The following is a 22,859-nucleotide window of genomic DNA, read 5'->3' as shown; positions in this document are numbered from 1 at the left end:
AGAAGTGTATGGACTCATCAGAGATTTGTAGCTTGCCTTCAACACGTTTTTTTTTTTGCGAGAAATATCTTGCAACAATTTTAAAAATTCGTCAGACATTCATAAATAGCAAATATGTAAACAAATTTCTTTATGAAAAAAAACATAAAAAGATGAAAAATAGAAAACAGTAAAAAAGGAATTGACAAAATTTACAAAAACAAATTTCAGTATCTTAAAACGGTTAAAATAAAAAAACGAAACTGAAATTCAAATTTTATATATTGAAATACCGTAAAATATCAACAAATGAAAAATCAATCGAAAATATGAAAAATACAAGTTGATATATCCTAAAACGGTGAAATTCAGAAAAGCAAAAATGAAGCTCGATTCTATACTTTGACATACCATAAAATGTTAACAATCGAAAAATCAGTCAAAAATCTTAAAATATTAATCGATATATCCTAAAAAGATGAAAATCGAAAAAATGGAACTAAAATTTGAATTCTATACTTTGAAATACTTTAAAATATCGATAATAAAAAATCATTCGAAAATCTTCAAAATACGAGTTGATATATCCTAAAACGGTGAAATTCGAAAAAATAGAATTGAAATTCAAACTCTAAATGTTGAAATACCTTAAAAGATCAATAATCAAAAAATCGTTTAAAAATCTAGAAAATACGAGTTGATGTATCCTGAAAGAGCATAAATCGAAAAAACAGAATTGAAATTCAAACTCTAAATGTTGAAATACCCTAAAAGGTCAATAATAAAAAAATCGTTTGAAAATCTGGAAAATACGAGTCGATGTATCCTGAAAGAGCGTAAATCGAAAAAACAAAACTGAAATTCGAATTTTAAATGCTGAAATACCCTAGAATGTCAATAATCAAAAAATTATTTGAAAATTTGGAAAGTATGAGTCGATATATCCTAAAACGGTAAAATTCAAAAAAACAGAAATGAAATTCGAATTCTACACGTGGAAATACCATAGAATGTTAACAATCGAAAAATCAACCGAAAATATGAAAATATAAATCGATATATTCTGAAAGGACGAAAATAAAAAAAATGAAACTGAAATTTGAATTCTATACTTTGAAATACCTTAAAATGTCGATAATTGAAAAATCATTCTGAAATCTTCAAAATACGAGTCGATATATCCTAAAACAGTAAAATTCGAAAAAACGGAACTGAAATTCGAATTCTAAACATTGAAATATCCTGAAATGGCAACAATCGAAAGATCGTTTGAAAATCTGGAAAATACGAGTTGATGTATCTTGAAAGAGCGTAAATCGAAAAAATAGAACTAAAATTCGAACTCTAAATGTTGAAATACCCTAAAAGGTCAATAATCAAAAAATCGTTTAAAAATCTGGAAAATACGAGTCGATGTATCTTGAAAGAGCGTAAATCGAAAAAACAAAACTGAAATTTGAATTCTAAACGTTGAAATACCCTCGAATATCAACAATCAAAAAATTATTCGAAAATCTGAAAAGTACGAGTCGATATATCCTAAAACGGTGAAATTCGAAAAAATGGAAATGAAATTCGAATTCTACACATTGAAATACCATAGAATGTTAACAATCGAAAAATCAATCGAAAATATGAAAATATGAATCAATATATCCTGAAATGACGAAAATCAAAAAAACGGAATTGAAATTCGAATTCTATACTTTGAAATACTTTAAAATATTGATAATCGAAAAATCATTTGGAAATCTTCAAAATAAGAGTCAATATATCCTAAAACGGTGAAATTTGAAAAAATGAAATTGAAATTCGAATTCTAAACTTGAAATACCCTAGAATGACAACAATCGAAAAATCGTTCCAAAATAATGAAAATACGAGTTGATATATCCTAAAACGGTGAAATTCCAAAAAACGGAAATAAAATTCGAATTCTATACGTTGATATACCCTAGAATGTGAACAATTGAAAAAACAGAATTGAAATTTAAACTCTATCAGATAAAATACATAAGAATCTCACTAATAGAATAAATCGTTGAAAAATCTGGAAAATACGAATCGAAATATCATAAAATGGCGAAATTCGGAAAAATGAAACTAAAATTCAAAAATACGAGTCGATATATCTTATAAACGAAAAAACCAAAATATTGAGTGAAATTAGGTCATTATATAGTAAAATGTATCTGAATGGCACAAAAATTGAAAAACTGAATCTCAAATTAAAAAATTATATATTAAAAAACCCTAAAACAGAAAAAACGGATATAAAATTCGAAAACTACACGTTGAGAAACCCTAGATGTAAAAAATATCAATTTACCCTCCTAAAAAATTTTTGTTACAAACATGTCCAATATTTATCCCTTGCCCCCTCAGTAATTTTCGAATCTCTTATCACCTCTACAGTTTCAAAAAAGTAAATGTTCCCCCCAACCCACAATATTCATGGCAACAACCCACTGTCATGGCAAATTAAAGAGGCGCCCACAGTGGACTAATCTATTACGGCCAGCTCCCTAATGTTTTAAAAAACCACTTAACTCCCCTAACCCACTATCAATATCTCTTGACAATGGGATTATTCGTCATGACCGTGGGATCCACTGTTCCCATGGTCAGACTGTCGAACACTTCGGACGCATTTTTCGGCCAAAAATCTATCACTTCGGCCTCCAATTTCAATATAAATCAAATCTACATAAGCTATAACACAAAACCCCTCAACAAATTCAACGAAAACAACCAAGAATCAAAACATTTTAAATATTGTTCAAAATCGAAATCCTAAAATTTCGAACTACAAAATCTCACTCAAATCTCAATAATATGAACAATAACTTGATTCAAACAAGATTACGAAAGATATACTAACCTTCTTGACCATTTTTGGTCGTCAGAAAGCAAGAAAATCGTCGAAAATCTAGGTGACAGTGGGACAGTGGAGAGAGAGCAATTTTTCTTCGGATTTGCACAGTGACCGTGGCGTTTTACCGTGAAAAATATCAAAATTTTGCCTTGTTTATATATAGGGGCAGTTTGGTTATTTCACAAATATTGAGTATTTTGTTTAAACATGGTTATTTTGGGTAATTTCGCTTAGACCCCCTTAATTTTGATCTTTTATTATAATTTCCCTTTTAATAATATGTAGTATACTCAATAATCTTTGAAATAATATATTTTTATTTGTTATAAGAAAAGAATTATCTAGACCAAACATAATCTAAATTCAAAAAACATCCCAATGATAAATTTTATTAAAAAATTATTAAATTTTTTTTATAAAGTAATTGAAAAGACAAAAAAAAATCTCCAAATTAATTAAATAATGCTTTGTCTCTAGATTTTTATTAAATATATTTTTATCTTTAATTTTATATTAATTTTATTAAAAAAGTAAAAAAATAAATTTAAAATAATTGTTGCCAAGGATGAATGTCGTCAAAAAAGAGATACTGCAAAGCCTCATCTCGCCAATTGAAGTTAGAAGCAGACGACTGTTATTCAATAAAATAATAGAAAACATGAAATTTTATAAGCAATAACATTTTGCTTTCTCATAAAAAAGTCCGCATTTTCTGCTTTCTTATAAGCCTTAAGGAACTGTTCCTCCCCTACTTCAACATCTTTTCATTAGCCTCGTGCATCTCATCCTCTAGTAAAATCGATTTGTACATGCTTTTCGCCGCCTTCTTTTTCTCTTTACATTCCTTCTCTTCCTACGCCAAGTGCGCTTGTCATTAAAGGTTAGATTCGAATCAAATCTATTTGAATTTAAACTTGAATTCGGTTTGAATAAGTTTAAAATGAGCCAATCTTAAACCAGTTTGAGCTCAAGCTCTGGCCAATATTTTCGAGCTCGAGCTTAATTGTTAAAGTTTGTAAATTAAAATTTTTAATATAAAACGATATCGTTTCGATTAATATGTATTAAAATGATGTCGTTTTAATAATGAATACTCGAATTTAAAACGAGTCAAACTAAACTCGAACCGAGTTCAAACTTAAGCATAACGAGCTCGAGCTATATTATTATTATTAAGTCGAGCTCAAGCTCGAGTGAGTTCAAACTTGGTTCGGTTTGAATCCAACCATACCCAGTCATCCACCTCAATAGGGTGAGGCATTAGGACGATTTCACCCAGTGAATTTGATAGGCTGCTTTCAATTTCAGAGAGCTTATCTTTAGCCCGGTCAACAGTTTTGTTTCCCTCTCCAATTTTATTCCAATTTAATTCGATTTTAATTAATTTGATTCAATCTAATTTTTATTCGATATAATTCTGGTTTGTTATCTATTATTTTTCATATTTTATAGGATTAAGATCTATTTTCAGACTACATTATAATACTATATATTATATAATATTTTTTCAATAATATTGATTGAGTTTACAATTTGATTCACAATTCTATATAGTATTAAAGAAATAAATTCATCTTGTATTTTTTAATTTTAAAATTGAGTTTTGCTCTTGCACAAAATTTCTTTTTATCTTCCCAGTTTAAAAAATTGACCTTTTGCCTCATGCCCAAAGGTTTCATCTTTTTCTTAAATTAGCTGCCCCCCACACTTTTTAGAAGCTTGCAGTCTCATCCCCACTACACTTTGAGCAACTAGCAGCTTCCCTCATGACTATTTTATCATCGTTCTGGTACCCTCTCTTTCTAGCAACATTCCTTCTCCATCTCCGGTCTCCTTCTTAGCTCGAGACCAAGCCTCATGTCAGCCCCTACTCTCGTCTCTCACATGATTGAGCATCAACTCTCGTCCTCTCACACGATTGAGCACTTTTTCTTGTCTCTCTATTATCAAAGGTTTTTCCTTTTGTACCAGTGAATCTTTCTCCACCGCTACTACCTCTGTTTCTACGAACCCTTATCCCGGTTTTTCAATAATGATAGTATCTTTTGCTACTACCATGACGACACTAACTTCTCAACATCAATCTTAAATTGCAGCTAAGAGAACTCTCACTACAATTGTAGGGAAGTGTGAAATAAAGTTCACTTTCCTATTCAGTCTGATTTTGATTTGATTCAATCTAATTTTAATTCAATATAGTTTTGATTTGTTATATATTATCTTTCATATTTCATAGGATTAAACTTTTTTTTCAAATTACATTGTAACTCTATATATTATACAATATTTTTTTAATAATATTAATTGAGTTCACAACTCGATTCACAATTCTACATGTATCAAAATGATAAAATCCTCAATTTTAAAATTGACCTTTTCTTTTTGTACAAAATTTTTTTCCTTCTTCTCAGTTTTATAAATTGACCTTTTGCCCCTACCTTAGGGTTTCATCTTTTTCTCATATCAATCACACCCCACACTTTTAGAAGCTTGCAATTTCACCCTCATTACACTTTGAGTGGCTAGTAGCTTCCCCCACAACTACTTTGTCATTGTTCTAGTACCCTCTCTTTCTACTAACATTCTTCCTCCATTTCTAGCTACCTTTTTAGTTGCTACTCTCGTCTCTCATACAATTTAGTCCATTCTCTTGTTTATCACACAATTGAGGCCCTGTTTTTGTCTCTCACATGATTGAGCCTCTGCTCTTATCTTAAGCACCACCTATTGTTCTCTCACATGATTGAACACTTTCTCTCGTCTCTCTCCTATTGATGGTTTTTTTCTCATGTATTGGTGATTCTTTTTCCATCGCTAACACTGCTACTACCTCTATTTTGGAAACCTTCCTCTTGGTTTTTCGATGATGACATCATCTCTTCAACTACCATGACGTTATTGACTTTTTAGCTTTTGTCTCTTATTACAGTTTCAAGAGCTATTGCTACAATTATGGAAAGTGTGAAATAAAATTTATTTCTCTATTCAATCTAATTCCGATTTGATCCCATTTTAATTGATTTGATTTAATCTAATTTTGATTTAATCTAATTTTAATTCAATATGATTTTGATTTGTTATATAATATTTTTCTTATTTCAAAGGATTATAATTTATTTTCATACTACATTGTAATACTATCTATTGTACAATATTTCTTCATTGATATTGATTGAATTCACAATTCCATTCACAAATCTACATGGTATCAAAGGGTTGAAGTCCTTTTGTATTCCTTGGTTTTAAAGTTGACCTTTTGCTCTTGCACAAATTTTTTTTTCCTTCTTCTCAATTTTAAAAATTGACCTTTTGGCCCTTGCCTTATGGTTTTACCTTTTTCTCATATCAATCGTCCTCCACACTTTTAAAAGCTTGCTTCCTAATACACTTTGAGCAACTAACAATTTCCCTCACAACTACTCTGTTGTTATTCTGATACCCTCTCTTTCTTGCAACATTCTTCCTCTGTCTCCGACTGCCTTATCAACCTGGGGCCAAGCCAACGTCAACCCCTACTCTCGTCTCTCATATGATTAAGCCCTTACTTTTATCTCTCACATGATTAAGCACCAACTCTTGTCCTCTCTCACGATTGAGCACCTATTTTTGTCTCTCTCCTATCGATGGTTTTTTTTTTTATACTAGTGATTCTTTCTCCATAGCTCACTTTGTTGCTACCTCTGTTTCTGAGAACCCTTCTCCTGATTTTTCGACAATGATATCATCTCTTGCTACTACCATGACACCATTGACTTCTCAATTTTTGTCTTTAATTATAGCTCTAAAAACTCTCGCTACAATTACGAGGGAGTGTGAGATAAAATTTATTTTCCTATTTGGTCCGATTTTAATCGGATTCGATTATGATTAATTTGATTAAATCTGATTCTGACTCGATATAGTTTTGATTTGTTATATATTATTTTTCCTATTTCATAAAATTATAATTTCTTTTCAAATTACATTGTAATACTATCTTTTGTACAATATTTTTTCAATAATATTGATTTAGTTTACAACTCAATTCACAATTCTATAGTTGTTAGGGTGTGAGCTAGAGCCTGGAGAATATATTGAGTTTGGTAAATGCTGAGAATGACATGCCTCATGGAGGAGATGAGCTTGGGGTTAGAAAAATTAGGCATTTAATGAGCAATTATCTCTAACTGACGTGATTGGCCCAAGAAGGAGGGATTGGGTTGTTTGATGCTGTATTGGGAGGTGGAGATGGCGGTGGTTCTAAGTAAAAAAGAAGGGAGACAGATGGTGATAAAGGAGAGAATATAAAAGTTTTTGCGATTGAGCATACGAGATCCATGCAAAGTTGTAGGTTTAAGAGGAAGTTAGAGAATAAAGATATATCATAACGACACTGATTGAATTTTGTTGATGATGAATATAGTCAACGATAGTTTTTTGATTAATTTTTTTGCGGTAAAATGAAAATGTAAAGGCAAAAAAATAAAATATTTAAGATTAAAGTGTAATTTGTTTATATTATTAGAGTTGTAAATGATATTAACTCTATTATAATATTTAGATAAATGCATAATACTCTTTGACTGCTAAAAGTAACAAATAGATGAATGGGGAAATGACTATTTCCAATTTAAAGGGTGGATATATGTGTTTTTATCAATCCTTGAGTGGGAACTAGTTATTTGGCCTAAATTGGGTATAGAATTAGATTTAGACATTTAAAGTTGCATAAATTTGAACGGCCATATTGAAACGAAGGGAAGGAATACATTTTTCAATGAGAAAGAATAAATATATAACGTGATTCAAAATATATCCTATTAAATATATAACGTGATTCAAAATGTATCCTATTGAATTCGTTCACCAGAAAAAAGATTTGGTATTGAATTTAATAATCCAGTCCCTATAGTCCTACTAAACGGCTGAATAATCAAAGGTAGCAAGTGGAAAGACCTCAAGGAGCTAAAGCCGCTATTATTTAATTTGTACCGTGCCTTTGAATTGAACCGACTATTACTAAAATTCCGAGTTCAAAGATAAGTCTTACAATCGTTATCCTGTATAAATAAAAATTTAATTATAATAAAAACAAACTCAGCTCAAAAAAAGCAAAGTGGGGTCAGCTAAAACTACTGTTATTACCCAGTTGGATTCATTGGCATTTTCCCGCTAAGATAGTAACAAAATCACGCGGTTTAAAGCTGGAAACAGCTTTTCAAGCCCGCATGTGCCTTGTTTTATTTCATCGCAAAAACTGTAGACTTTAATATGTTATGTATCCCTAGCAGTTTATGGTCCCAATCCAACTAGCTTCAAAGTGTTAGTTAAAGATATAGTCTCACCCTAACCCCCTTCCTAAAATTCTATAAATTCCCCCTCAACCCCTCCCATTCTCTTCACTCAACTCCCTCACATTGTCTCTCTCTTTCCTCTGCTTTTGTGTTTCCAATATCTTCATGTAATCATCTTGTCTCTTCTTTCTCTCTCTCTCCACATTCTAGCACACACACATTTACACACAACTTCATATTGTTTCTAATATTCATAAAATTGCTTAAGTTTTAACTTGTCTGTGCAGGAAAATGGGCATTTTTGAAATTTTCTTGGTCGGTTTACTAGCAATGGTCTCATCCGTACATGTCTATGGAGATGGTGGGTGGACTAATGCACATGCTACTTTCTATGGAGGTGGTGATGCTTCAGGGACCATGGGTATGCAACTGTGGAACAATCCTACCTTCTTATACTACTGAAGGATTCTTGCCAGTCTGACTACTTAATTGGTTTTTCTTTTTTTCAGGTGGAGCTTGTGGGTATGGTAACCTCTACAGCCAGGGTTATGGTACTAACACAGCAGCTTTGAGCACTGCTCTTTTCAACAATGGGCTGAGCTGTGGGGCTTGCTATGAGATTAAGTGTATGAGTGATCCCAAATGGTGCTTGCCTGGCTCTATTGTCATCACAGCCACCAATTTCTGCCCACCAAACAATGCCCTTCCTAACAATGCAGGGGGTTGGTGCAACCCTCCTCTGCACCATTTTGATCTTTCACAGCCTGTCTTCCAACATATTGCCCAATACAGAGCTGGGATTGTCCCTGTAGCCTACAGAAGGTATTCTCCCTGGTTTTTCGCCTTAAAAGATGTCTGTTTTGAAGGGTTTTTTTTTTTTTTTTTTTCAAAAAGAAATGACTAATTGGTGGTGGGGTTTTATAGGGTTGCATGCGGAAGAAAGGGAGGCATCAGATTCACCATTAATGGACACTCATACTTCAACCTAGTGTTGATAACAAACGTTGGTGGTGCTGGTGATGTTCATGCCGTTTCAATTAAAGGGTCAAGAACTGGCTGGCAACCAATGTCAAGAAACTGGGGTCAAAACTGGCAAAGCAACACCCTTCTCAACGGCCAAGCCCTCTCATTTAAAGTCACAACTAGCGATGGTCGTACAGTGGTGTCTTACAATGCCGTCCCTGCCGGGTGGTCCTTTGGCCAGACTTTCTCTGGCGCTCAATTCCGCTAGAGACAGCTCCATCTACTTGTCAATGTCAAACAATTGATGTTGGGTAAAGTTTAGTGTATTAGTATACTAATCAGTATTTTAGTATGAACGGTAAGCATATTAGGGGTCTAGAGTATATAAATATATATATTTAGTATACTGTCTGTGTGCTCAGTGGTGGGCGGTCCTGTCGGGTCAAAGTGAAAAGGGCTTATTTTAAATGGCTCTTTTTCATTTTGAGCTAATTTGATTATTATTCCAGCTTATGGAAATTTTATTGTTCCTGGTCCTGGAGATGTTTTTTGCGTTTTCTAGTAAGGAAAGCGGCGGATGGGAGTGGTGGAGGAGGTGGTTTTTTACCACCCGCCATTAGTGATTTATTAAGTCAGATCATTTTTTCGCTTGGCTTGTAATGTAATTGTTATCAGCATTTGGCTGAGTATGCCCTTGGTTATTGTAATGGAATTTTATGTCTAATCTATTACTGGTTTTAATGGAAAAGCCTCAGAGTGCTAAGTATATTACATGGATGGCGTTTTAATGCAATAATCTCAGAAATACAATTAAATGGCCAAACACTTTATTTTAATTTCTGAATCCTCCCATCATTGTGAAATCATGAATAGACATACATACCATCACCGCAACAGGAAAGAGACTGAAACTTGATTTTAAATTGTTAAAACAAAATATCCTAAGACCAAAAATCTCGCGCGGTTGAATTCTGGCGAAAGTATTATTTAATTTAATTTCCTGGCTGAGAGAATTTGCTTTTTAACAGTTACGAAGCAGTAGACCTCATTTAATTTATTTTTTGGCAAGTAATCAGGCAGCTTGTTTGAACTTTGTTGTGCTTAGGAACTTGAAATGGAAAAAATTAATATCCATATCTACTGTAACTAGTGAACCAAAGGCGAAGTCGTGCGAGTAGTTGAAGAAATTATGGCTTCGTCTTCTGTTCTTGGTTTGGCAGTGGCTGCCCTGCAGCCAGCTTTTTTATGGAATCCAACAAATAATATTTTTTTATATCACCTCTCTCTCTGTATGTTGTTTGTTTATCTTCCTGATTCTTTCAATTCAGAGCCAAATCTTATCTCTCATGTTTCCAGAATAAAATTATGGTTATGTCCTTTAACCCATCTGTTAACTACCTAAAGTTGAGATGACAGTGATAAAATAAACCCTAAAAAATTCCTCTGGAAATTAAGGGTGATGATCCTTACTGCGTGTCTGATTTACATTCTCATATGCATTGATTGAACTCTATGTTTCTTATCTTTATTACTTGCTTTGTAAAAGATTCTATGGCTGTGGCTTGTTTGCTGATTTTAGCAGAAAGATGTGTTGTTCATTACTAACTACCCATAATTCATCAACAAATTTCCCATGTTCAGATCAGAATTTTAACAAAAAAATACCATATATTCTTACTTAATCAATAAGTTTTTGAACGTCTTTTTCGTGATACAGTCAGACGAAAATTTTGAAAATAAGAAAGGAATAAAGAAAAAGAAGGTTACGTTGGGGATGGATGGGTGGGTCAACTCACAGCACCTCGAGCCACGTGACTCTGTTCTCTTCGCAGGCTTTATCTAATCTACCCTTCTCACTTGTTACGTGTCACAATTTTACTGCATCTAAAGGCGCGAGCAGAGTACGTGGCCCGCTATCATACAACCGGACAAATACCCATGTGAGTCGCCGCATAAATCGGTTATTTCATTTAACTTATTGGTCCAAAATTGACGTTCCAGATTTCTGCTTACCAAAATAATATTCTTTTACTTTTATTTAGGTTTTAAAAATTATTTTTTTTTGGGGAAATAGTACTTTATGACTTAAACGGTGAAAACAAACAATTTAGGCGCTTAAGAGGCAGAGCATCTGATAATTACCTGTCCATGGGTTCGGCCGTTACTAATTTCGGCATGGCCTGTCAGACCACGGACCGTGTCAAGATATGACCCGTCAAAACACGGGTTTGTAAGCCATGTTATCTCACTGTAAAATAAGGGCCATAACATGACCTTTAACCTCTTAAATTGTGTCTTTGTCAGTTTTATTGGCCAACCTGTATGCTGTTTGGTCGGCCACCTAAAATTATTTTTAAAATTTTATTTTTATATAACTTAAAAAAAGCCAAACGATTATTTCCTACCCAAGTTTAAGTGTGTTCTTAAAATCACATTAATAGAGTTTGAAAAACCCAAAGTCCCACCCATGACGTTACTACCATTAAAATTCTCAGTTAAAAAGATGAATAAAATTGTCATTTTATTAATAATATTAAAAAATGAATTTTTTTTATCTTTTCCACTCTAAGTTTTAAAAACTAATAACTTCACCTATAACTAAAGTTTTCTAACTTTGAAAAGTCACATTTTCCTCCCAAAATTTTTTCTTCACCTCTCTGGTCACTATCTCCGACGCTGATGACTTCCACTCTCCACCCTAAACCGTTGGTTGATGCACATAGAAAGGTTTTAGGGGGAAAATGTGATTTTTTGAAGTTTAAAAACTTTTGGAGGGGTGAAATGTTAGTTTTTAAAACTTAGGAGAGAAAAATATAATAAATTTTATATATTTTTAATATTATTAATAAAATAATGATTTTATCCCTCTATTTAACTGAAAATTTAACTTCAGTTGATCAATAGGTTGAATTTCAGGTTTTTCAAATCTTATGGGTATGACTTTGAAATAACACCTAAACTTGGGTGGGGAATAGTCCTTTGGCCTTTAAAAAATAACGTTAAAAGATTTAAACTCAAACTTAAACCCCAAGCCCACACATAGGGCTTGATCCTATGAGTGGCTAAGCCGTAAAATTGGAGATAGGGCTTAGACCGATCCCTATCTCCCAAGGCCTAAGCCTTGGGGCACTAAGTCGAGTTTGCCCTCGGGCTCAATTTGGCTAGCTCTGCCAACAATGTATAATAATAGAGAGAGAAAAGGACTGTTTCCTACCCAAGTTTTAACTAAAATTAAAAATTACACCTGCGACAGTTGAAAAACCCAAACTCCTACCTATGATTCAATTTCTATTAAAAGGAAAGGTAAAATAATTATTTTACTGTTTATATAAAAGAGATATAAAATTTATTACTTTTTTCCTTCCATGTTTTAGAAACGAATATTTCACCTTTACCTAAAGTTTTAAAACTTTGAAAAGTAATATTTTCACCCCCAAACCTAGGGTTTTTATATTTTTCAAAGGCCAAATGACTATTTCCCACCAAAGGTTTGATGTTTTCTCAAGTTTCCACCATTTAACTATGGAAACGCCAAACACCCACCTATGACCGGTTAGATTTAACAAAACCCTAACGGTAGTAAGGGTAAAATCGTTATTTTCTCTATAATATTAAAAATAAACTAAAATAGAATCTATTTTGCCCCCCTAAACTTTAAAAACTAAAATTTTTCCCCAACCTAAGTTTTAAAAAATCACAGTTTCATCCTAGGGTTTCGTTTTGAAATTTCTGACAATATCTCCGGCTCCATTGCCAACGGCCTCTCCCTCCCGAAGCATCATCTCTTTTCGGCGATCTCTTTCCTCCCATTTGGACGCCCCATCGGAGTCGGAGAAGCTGTGGAAGACGAAGAACTTCGTCAGGGAAGACGAAGCTTCGTCTTCCCAGTCGTCGTCGTCTTCATCTTCCAACTGCGATCGAGCTTAATCTTCGTCTTCATCTTCCAACTACGATGAAGACAACTGTGATCGTCGTCGTCTTCATCTTCATCTGGGAAGACGATTTATCTTCCCAGATGACTTCTCTCTGCGTCGGATGCGTAGTGCAAGAGTTGAGGGGGGCCGTCGGTGGAAGAGAAACCGTCGGGAGGGAAGACGATCGGTGATGGCACCGGAGAAAGTGAAAGGGTTTGGAAATAAACCCTAGGGGGGAAATGCGATATTTTCAAACTTAGCTTAGAGAAAAAATGTTAGTTTTTAAACTTTTAGGGGGAAAAATGAGATTAAATTTACTACCGTTAGAGTTTTGTTAAACCTAACTGGTCATGGGTGGGTGTTTGGTGTTTCCATAGTTAAATGGTGAAAACTTGAGAAAACATCAAACCTTGGGTGGGAAATAGTCGTTTGGCCTTTTTCAAACTCAGTCGCCCCAAATAACTTTCAAAAACAATAGTTTCACCTTTACTCTTCAACTTCATCTTTCAACGTCGTCTCCAACCTCCTTTTCCTAGTGAGACGACAGGTGGTCCAATGAAGAAATTTTCATTTCTTCGTCGTACGGTGCGACGAAGAGATCTCTGTCTCTTCTTCACACAAAGAGAAGGAGGCTAGAGATGATGCTTGAAGGGATGCCGACAGATGAAATTGAAGAGTGGGGGGTGAAACTATTGTTTTTGAAAGTTATAAGGGACAACTGAGTTTGAAAAATATGAAAACCTTAGGTTTAGGGATGAAAATATTATTTTTCAAAGTTTGAAAACTTTAAGTAAGAATGAAATGTTAATTTCTAAAACCTAGGAGGGGGGAGCAATAAATTTTATATTTTTTTAATATAAATAGTAAAATGATCATTTTACCTCTCATTTTAGCAAAAAAAGTTAACAAAAGTTGGATCATAGGTCAGAGTTTAAGTATTTCAATTGTCGTAGATATGATTTGAATTTCAGTTAAAACTTGGATGGGAATAATCCTTTTCCCTAATAGAAAAAATAGATTGAGTTGACCTACAAACGAGTGAGGAATTTGAATTAGGACAAAATTAGATTTTTGAGGTATTAATTAAAATAACAACATTATGTCGTGTTGTTGAACGATAAAAAAAGCATCGTTTTGTTAAAAAATTTAAAAAAAAACTAATCAAGGACCTTATTCCTAATTTTGGTTCTTATTTGTGTTCGGATTTGTTAAAATGGTGGAACTGAAAACGGAAAACTATTTGCATTTTGTTGATTCCTTAAATTTGGTAATTGAAATCTACTGTGTGAACACTTGTTTTAGGCAAAAATCAAAACCATAATGTCTGATATCTTTCAATTTTGATTCTATTTGTTTTTTTCTCATCTCTAGGTTTCATTTCTTATTTCACATTTTTTAAAGTAATAAGAAACCTCACCCGAGTCAAACCATCCCTTTCGGGATGGAACTAACCACATTAAATTAATAAAACGATTCTGCTTATTTTTTTTCTTACCCCTAGGTTTCATTCCTAATTTTACTTTTTTTATGATAATAAATACTCTTATCTGAAATGAAATATTCTTTTAAAATGGAATTAATTATGCTAAATTAGTAAAATTTTAGATCGAATAATTGATCATCAAGAATATTCTTGTTAGAAAAACTTAAATCCAAACTTTTCGCTTTGAAATTACACCATTTTATCATCTAAACTACTTTTTTGAGCATTTTTTAATTTCGCTTTCTAGTAGTTGGGTTGTCAAGGCATTTGTCCAAATTGGAGTGCGTCTTAGGAGCTGTGTCCACGTGGTATCTTTACTAAACATCTCCAACACCTCATCTTTTTAATGGTTTTCCCTGCTACAAAAGTCTTAATGATTTGATTAGTGTAATGTAATCCAGGTTGGCTTTGGAAGAAAATCCATGGACATTATCATGATAATTCAGTTTACAATGCTGGAGGACACTGATATCAAATCAAAGAATTTTGCAGTCACCATCTGGAATTGGCAGTTGCCCACAATCTCACTTCCCTAAAATGAGAAAGGTTACCCAGTTGGGCACAGCCCATTCACATTTTCTCCTTATATTGGGGGTTTAAATTATACAAAGACATGATAACACTACCAGCATTGCACCTGGACACAAGCCAAAAAGTTCAATGATCATAAGAAAAGCACAGATCCGTTCTGTTGGGAAAGAAACTTCATATTATAGATGATGTTTTGGGTTACAAATATTGATTATATATTATATGCAAAATAATTTACAGCTTAGTAACTCATCACCGAAAAAGGAGGGTGCAAAAAAATAGCTCCCAAAAACCTACTGTTGTATACGTATGATATAATATCACAAATGTGGTGCCTCATTCAACTATGCTGGCACCATTAAATCGAGCAAGTAGCCAACAGGTCACTTGTCATGCTATACATATTTCACTGGCTGATTCATGCTTTTGAACAGCTAAAGGAGACCATTTCAAAATCAGCAAGCCTACTTTGGTGCTTGAGAGTTTTAGGCAAACTATGTGCTCCATCAACTTCATCGATGATTGACTTGTAAAACTCTTTCAATCTCAGTTGAGTTGCTGCAAATGCATAATCAAACATTACATAAGAAAAGGAGGTGGCCTCATTGAACAAGCCGCTACTGCTAAACTATTCAAGATATATCAGAACAAAATAATCATTTACATATAACTAAGTCAATCTGTAACTCCCAAAAAATTCTGATCCTACAATAGGCAGTCTATTCACTCCAGTTGCATATGCAGAAGAATTTCCACCCAACTTCCAAAAGTAAACTAATAAATATCGGTTGTTTTGTCATTCATATGAGCTCAACAAAACATCAACCATTCTAAAACGTGGCACCCTTTTTTTAATATGTTTGTGATCCCTCCTTCACTCACCAAGAGAAGAATAAAAAATATAATCAGAAAGTTTAATAGTGGTAACAGACTTGAAATTATTTTACAAGGCATGGCAAAACCACCTTTTCAAGAGACATTTTAATAATATGCTCAAGACAACTTTAGATTATGTTCCTCACAAATCAAATTTACAGGCAATCAGGACTGGTGGAAGTTAAAAATATGTGGTTAACAGCAATCAAGTTAATTGCATGATTTTTTTTCATAAATGGATCATAAATTGAAGGGCACCAAGGGCAGCAATGGGGCCAAGAGTGCCCCATATTCAGATAGCAGTGTGACTCACAGCCATCCTGTACTTCTGGCTTAATGCTTGTTAAGCTACTAAGGGCATTATCAGAGCATAAAAATGAAAAAGGAGAAAAAGTAAAAGAAACTGAAAAAAAAAAAGGGAGTCTTCAACATCCAAACAATTTTGCTCTCTAATCACAATGCTCATCACAGAATCATCAGACTTCCTGCTGAAAATTTAGAATGGAAGTATCTCAAGGCAAAGAAGTACTTAAAAGAGTATTTTAGCTCCATATTATTGATAACTTCAAATTCCTTATGTACTCCATTAAGTAAGATAAATTACTTGCTCCAAGTAAACAACTACAATCAGTGATTCATCATCTGCTTAGCAATTGAATGCTTTTCAGCTAGCACCAAACTTGAGAAGGATAGCTAATTTAACAAAATTATAAGAGATTGGCTAACATAGGGAAAACTGAAAAGACCATATTGAATAACTAAACAAGAAAACAGAAGACTATAAACTTGCTCAATTATCATCTCTCTCTTATTCGCCCATAATCCAAGCAGTTGACCAATCAAGCTAACGGAGGATATAAATTCATGATTTATCAACACAATGAGTACAGAAAGTGAGTACATTCACTTGACCCAGAGTATAAAGAATGGAAGCTTACCTGAGAATACAAGCGCCCATCAAACAGGCTAACTTCACAAGGCCCAGATGTGGAAGCCCAACTACCATGTGTGTCATACCCAGTTCTAGGAGCTTCCAAGCTTCCACTGACATGATAATCCACAGGGTTTTCTTGTATGCTCATCTCTCCTACTGGTTGGAATTTATCATTCAACAAATTGACATTATATGGTAGGTAGGAGCATTGTCCCCCCAGTTGCAGCCTCAGTGATGCAGTTCCACTTAACTCACTAAGCAGGCTACTTTCCTGCCCAGAATTAGAAATCTCTGAACTTTTGTTTGTACCAAAGTAACCAGAATAACTCCCAAAAGAGGAACTTGCAGAACATTCCACATCCCTATATAAAGAAAAAGAATTCACTGGGTTGAGAACGATTATTAATAAAAGTTCATTCAACGAGTTTGTATAAGAATGGAATGGATGCAATGTCTGTGAAAGACATAGATGCCATGTTTCTGATCCTTCTTATGAAACATAAGTTCCATCATATACTTCTACATTTCTCTCTCAGAGTTATGGGACAATATTTTCATGTTGCACATCATAGAAAGTATATAGAACTCAAACTTTAGTGAAACTCTGCAATTAGAGGCATAATCTCAGACAGGTCCACTCACCTATGTGAAAACAAATTTGGATCCTCTGGTAAAACCATATGTCTATTGTCATTATTTGGAATCCAGGAAAGGGGTTGGAGCTGTTGCTCAGAACCCAGTCTGAAGGGCAAATGCAATGCATTTTGGAACTGCAAAATTATATCAGTTCAGAAAACATCTACAGGAACTAATCAGAGAGTATTCTCAGATGAGTTGAGCATTTTTTCACCTGACCAGTGCATTCTAATGACAAAAGCTGCTGCTTTCCTAAATTTTCCTGCAGAAGAAATTTAAACAGAATAAATGCTGCAGCAAGGCTTTTTACTGGTAAAAAATAAAAAGTATGCAGTGATAAACTATAAAAATCTTATGGCAAGAAGATATTAAAGCCAATAGACTTCTAAATCTGCATCTGCTAATCAAGTTTTTGTCATTCTTCGGGTACCTATAAAAACCAGCCATTCTTTGCCTCTTAGACACTTCAGCTAAATCTAGCCATCTTACACTTTCAGGGTTTGAATACATGCTCTCTTAATTATCATTATTCTATTTTTTTATGAATCTAGCCAATTCAAATAAAATTTAATCTAGATATCAAAACATCTCAATATCTCCAGCCTCATTGGGCTCTGCCCTTTCATTCATTGAAGATAAGAACCTTATTCCTCAAATAAAACTTGTCATTTACAACTGTGCCTGATATAATTGTAAAATTAGATTATCCATTTCCTACATCTTCTCAAGCAATATGTCCAAGTGAAGACCCTAATCCAATCTATGGTTTCAATCACTTATTGCCTTAGTGAGACTATAAATAAATAAAAGTAAATTGACATGAACCTCATTAGATAGCTTCTCCCCCAGTCATGATAGAGCATACCTTATGCAAACGGATTTGGTTAAGTGATTCCCTGATTGAATTTTCCATTTGACCCAAATGTTCTATGTTGTTGATCTTCTCCAGGTTAGTCCAATAGCTGTAGAATTCAATATATCATACAGTTAGAACTGATTACAACTGACCATTGAATTGCTTGAATTAAACTTTAGGTGAATAAAATGGAAACCACGACAACCCCATTTCGGGTAATTCACCTCAGACGCCTATGTATTTCAGAAATTTGAGTTTGCAATAACTTTGTTTGATTCGTCAGGTCCTGCTCAAAGCAATTTGGAAAGTACAAAATACGCTACAATCATAAAATTTAGATGATCATGAACGGATTGAAATAATGAAGTTACATGCATACCTCTATTGTTTGAGAACTGTAACAAAAGGAAAAAACAAAAAGTCTCATTACAGAGATTTAAAATAAAAAGTCAATCCAATTAAATAGAGCAAACCATGGCAATATTGCAGATTTATGTCACAAACCTTGTGCCCAAAAATTCTTGTATATTTACATCATGGTCCAACTTCTTAAAAGTCTTTCTCAGAGCCTAGACTCTCGAAGAAAATACAAACAATAATTTAACAGATTAGACTACAGGAATTACATACACTTAGACAAAACATGAATAGGAGAGAGGAAAACTCAGTGCAGGGAAATGGGTTGTAAGAAAAAACTTACTTCAAGACTTTCCAGCTTCCTGTTCCAATTTAAAGAAAAAAAATATTTTAATCCAAATTTATATTTAAACAAAAAAATTTAGAAACCAATCAAATGGTTTTCAAGTGAAAAAATTTAATGGTACCGTTTTGCCCTTTCCTGTGGAGTTAGCTGAGCAAATTTTGCCATGACCTCTTCAATGCTACTAAGCTCACATAAAAATGAAAAGATTATATTGCTGTAAATATTCTATCCTTTTAGAATTGAAAGTAAAGAAGATAAAGCACTCAAACTCTTGAATTTCCCCTATTAATTCAGAATATTTAAAAAAGTCTTCACTAATGATTTCTTTTGAACATGCAGAAAAGTCATGCCGACAAATATTTGGCCTAACTGGATTTTGCATAGCCAATTAATTCAGAAACTACTTCCAATAGATGTATAAAAACCTACTATAAACTTTTTGTACATCAGAGAGAAATGAATGGAAAATTTTTTTCCAGGTTATTTCTCAAAAACATAAGTATTGCTGGATAATAATCACGTCCTCATAATGAATCACGACAGCACAATGTTTCTTTTTCTTATTTTCCTTCTTCAACTAAAATAGTTTTCCTTTATTAAAACAACACTCTCAAACTGCATACTTCACAATTCACTCTCTTTAAAACAAAGCTATTCGAGCAGATCAAATTAGCGGTGCCTAAAACCCTTTCATTACCAGGCCTCAAAGATTATAAGTCATAATCTGAGAGTATCTAATGATTTCATTGATGACATGATTATCACCCATGAAGCATGACTTTTATATTAGATTGAAGCACTTGTGTCAACAGAGGATTGGTTCCACAGATGGTGATAATCATTAGTCATAAGAAGACACTAAACAGAAATAATTTTTACATCATTAATGTATCAAGTCAATCTGTTTAATTGAAATATCTAAACAAGTCTTTATGAAGTCCATTCATTTTTTCTAACCTTCCTTATTTGTGTTCAAATTTTCATTTGCTTTATGTAAAGTAGGACAAGAAAAATCTAAGAAACCTGATATGAATAATCTATAAAAGATGTAATTGAACAAGTTTTTTAATGCCTAACAATTCTCTGGAATGAGTACCAACTTATCTAGAGAAGCAATGATGCAAGAAAATTACTTCGCATAGATGAATGTTTTCTCCTTTTCATTTTCAATGTTAACAAGAAAAGCATGATTAGTAGCAAACCGACAGGAAATTTAACAAAAAATTTGCAAAAACTTGTTATCTTTCCTTTTAGTTCTATCAGCCATAACCTCAAAGAGAATTAATATAAACTCAAAACAAGAGGCAACCTTCAATGTCAGCTTCTTAAATGGTGTTCCTATTGTTCTGCCTCATAATTTCTCCAAGCTATTAGGAATTCTATACAATTTTATCTTATATGGGCTTTCAAATGACCATTTAACAAGCTATCTAAATTCTAAACTAGCCTCAGCGCTAAAGGGCAAGGTTGTCAACATTATATTAGTTGCAAGCGAGGGAGTATATAAAACAAAAGAAAAAAAGAAGTAAATATAATGACATTGGTTATTAGAATAAATCTCATATTTTTGCCTCATTTTTTGTTTTCCAAACAAGAATCAAAGGAGTATTAGGATGAAGAAAGAGCACCTCCGCTTTCCATTGCATAATGAAGGCTTGCCAGTGGGCGAGAACATGAGAAGGATTATGTCAATGTCACACAGAATTGATAACTCATTAGCTTTCTTCATGATGCCATGTTTCCTTTTGGCATAGGTCGCTTGGCGGCCATTTGTATTCTCCAGCTTCTTTATTTTAAGCTTAACCCTTCCCATCCTGCAAATTAACCAAAACTAACTGAAATCCTACGTTATTCTTCAAAAACCAAAAACAAAATTAAATTCTTATGACTCCCATAATCCGTTCCACATTCAGATTGACTCAGTTGATAATTTACTGCAGAACCAATAACACAACATGTGAAACAAATTAACAAAAAGGGGGGAGGGGGATGGCTGATCAGAAATGGTAGGAGGAGTTAAAAAAAAAAAAGGTGAATCAAGAAACCAAAAAGAAGGGTAAAAAAAACCATATGGGTAATTTGAAAGTAGGTAGGGTGAGATGATAAATTATACCTTTAGAGAGAGAGAGACAGAGAAAAAAAAAGTGAAAAATGTAAGCCGAGGTTGTAAAGTGAAAATGGAGAAAGGAAGGGAAATGCGGGAATCAAACGACAAGTTGAAAGGAAATGAAGGAAAGAGGTTAAAAGAGAAAGCAGAGGTGTGAGCTTACATATAGGATTGCATTACACGACCGGGTGAGCGGCAAAAGCGGTCATTCAGAGGGAGCTGGAGAATAGGGATCGCTCAGAAGTTTCCCACAAAACCGACCAAACCAACTCATTCATTTCCATTTCATTTTAAACCAACATCCCTTACCCCTTCTAACTCTGCAACATATCACCAAACCAATCAAACAAACCAACCAACCAACAAACTACTTGTCCACTACACCCAAATCACCGCATCACTCTCTTCATTATGCCATTTCCTACCACTAAACACACTCTCTGTTCTTGTTACTCTCACTTAATCTACAACCCCTTTACAATTCTTCTTGTTTCAAAAACACCTTGTCCGGTTATAATAACATCTTCTCATGCCGCCCATTAACACAAATACATCTTTACTATACAATCAGTCATAACTCAAACCTAATAATTGTTTGAGCAATAGAGAATCCATCCTTCTAGATGACTACCAGCGCTCATAAAGATATGTAACTTACGTAAAAATCTCTTCTACATATAAATAATAGGAAAAGAGAATTTCAAGTTGAGATTTGACTCTTTTTTTTTCTCATTCTGCATTGATTTTTAAATTAGTAAGTGTAGATTTTTCATACATGAAAAAGAAAAATGCGGATCATCAAAATTATGCTATGTTGTATACAACTATACGTTCAAATTATATATGCCACAACACATCACTGTGGCTACTAATAAACATACTCATGAGGCCAAATGACATCCCACTCAAGGTTTAAAAAGACACAGAGTTTTGTCAAACTGTCAAAGTAAGCCATTAGTTTTAACATTCAAATGATATTTATATCATTTTATCCAAATATTATAATATGAGTATAATTAACTATAATTTATTCCCTAAGTTTATAATATTAAACAAAAAACCCTATTAGATTGAATTTTGAACAATATCGGAATGTAAAGGTCCTTTTTTAAAGCTTACTAGGGACAAATGTTAATTTGAAAATATCTATTATCTTAATAGTTTGTAACATTATATTTACACTCCGAATTTATTGTGTTCTAATAAGTTCATTGAGATATAATTGTCATTTTAAAAATTATTAAGGGACATTAAAATTTTATAATTTTTAAACACAACTTAATTTTCTTTTCAAATGTATGAAATAACCTAAAATTTTTATTCACCCCACTAAAATTTTCAAAATATAAAATTCATATTTTAAACATATGCTTATACATAATTGACATTTCTATCTATACTTATACTGATAAATTATTTATTTTTTAATATAAATTAATTTAAATTAAGGGTATAAAAAATTTAATTAAATTTTAGAAGTAAAATGTTATTTAGTTTAGGGAGTTTTTCAACAATTTATTAAAAAATATTAAATTTTTTTAACAAATTTAATAAATAGTAAAAGAATGATTTTTTTCAAATTTAATTATATGAATCTTTGATTTCATCAGACTATAGTCATTTGGCTATAATAATATTTTGGGCAATGTTATTTAAACTCCATTTAATCTTTTTATAAACTTTATTAATAATGATAATTAAATAAGTGCAATTACTAAAAATTCATGAA

The 22,859-nt window shown here is 33.0% G+C and overlaps 2 protein-coding genes across 6 annotated transcripts; one reads left to right on the top strand and one right to left on the bottom strand.

The window, feature by feature from the left end:
- The first annotated feature begins 8,158 nt into the window (after positions 1-8,158).
- On the top strand, positions 8,159-9,861 carry LOC123215406 (expansin-A15-like). The gene is made up of 4 exons (XM_044635478.1): positions 8,159-8,294; positions 8,415-8,548; positions 8,637-8,949; positions 9,052-9,861. Coding segments are annotated over exons 1-4 (756 nt in total). The 5' UTR covers positions 8,159-8,292; the 3' UTR covers positions 9,359-9,861.
- Positions 9,862-15,173: 5,312 nt separating this feature from the next.
- Positions 15,174-21,853, bottom strand: LOC123215706 (agamous-like MADS-box protein AGL30). 5 transcript variants are annotated; one of them, XM_044635910.1, is made up of 12 exons: positions 21,294-21,853; positions 20,652-20,837; positions 19,145-19,201; positions 19,021-19,039; positions 18,825-18,889; positions 18,700-18,715; positions 18,545-18,606; positions 18,330-18,426; positions 17,679-17,726; positions 17,471-17,598; positions 16,833-17,190; positions 15,174-15,576 (listed from the first exon to the last, which is right to left on the bottom strand). In XM_044635910.1, the coding sequence occupies exons 1-12, from the start codon at positions 21,305-21,307 to the stop codon at positions 15,565-15,567; spliced, it is 1,062 nt and encodes a 353-aa protein (XP_044491845.1). In that variant the 5' UTR covers positions 21,308-21,853; the 3' UTR covers positions 15,174-15,564. The 5 variants fall into 5 exon arrangements, with proteins under 5 accessions (XP_044491845.1, XP_044491847.1, XP_044491844.1 ...); XM_044635912.1 differs by having other exon boundaries at positions 19,145-19,204; positions 20,652-20,858; positions 21,294-21,852; XM_044635909.1 differs by having other exon boundaries at positions 19,145-19,204; positions 21,294-21,850.
- Positions 21,854-22,859: the final 1,006 nt, after the last annotated feature.

The sequence above is a fragment of the Mangifera indica genome, chromosome 5, assembly GCF_011075055.1.
Source record: "Mangifera indica cultivar Alphonso chromosome 5, CATAS_Mindica_2.1, whole genome shotgun sequence".
Lineage (NCBI taxonomy): Eukaryota > Viridiplantae > Streptophyta > Magnoliopsida > Sapindales > Anacardiaceae > Mangifera > Mangifera indica.
Note: the sequence above shows the minus strand (reverse complement) of the source record. Positions and strands in the feature narration are given on the sequence as shown.

Bases quoted from the DNA above. Each gene is read 5' to 3' on its own strand.
- LOC123215406 (XM_044635478.1), top strand. The intron at 8,549-8,636 runs GTATGCAACTGT...TCTTTTTTTCAG, and splicing joins TGATGCTTCAGGGACCATGG to GTGGAGCTTGTGGGTATGGT. The intron at 8,950-9,051 runs GTATTCTCCCTG...GGGGTTTTATAG, and splicing joins GTCCCTGTAGCCTACAGAAG to GGTTGCATGCGGAAGAAAGG.
- LOC123215706 (XM_044635909.1), bottom strand. The intron at 17,727-18,329 runs GTATGCTCTATC...TTTCTTCTGCAG, and splicing joins ACCAAATCCGTTTGCATAAG to GAAAATTTAGGAAAGCAGCA. The intron at 17,191-17,470 runs GTGAGTGGACCT...TTCTTTATATAG, and splicing joins CCAAATTTGTTTTCACATAG to GGATGTGGAATGTTCTGCAA.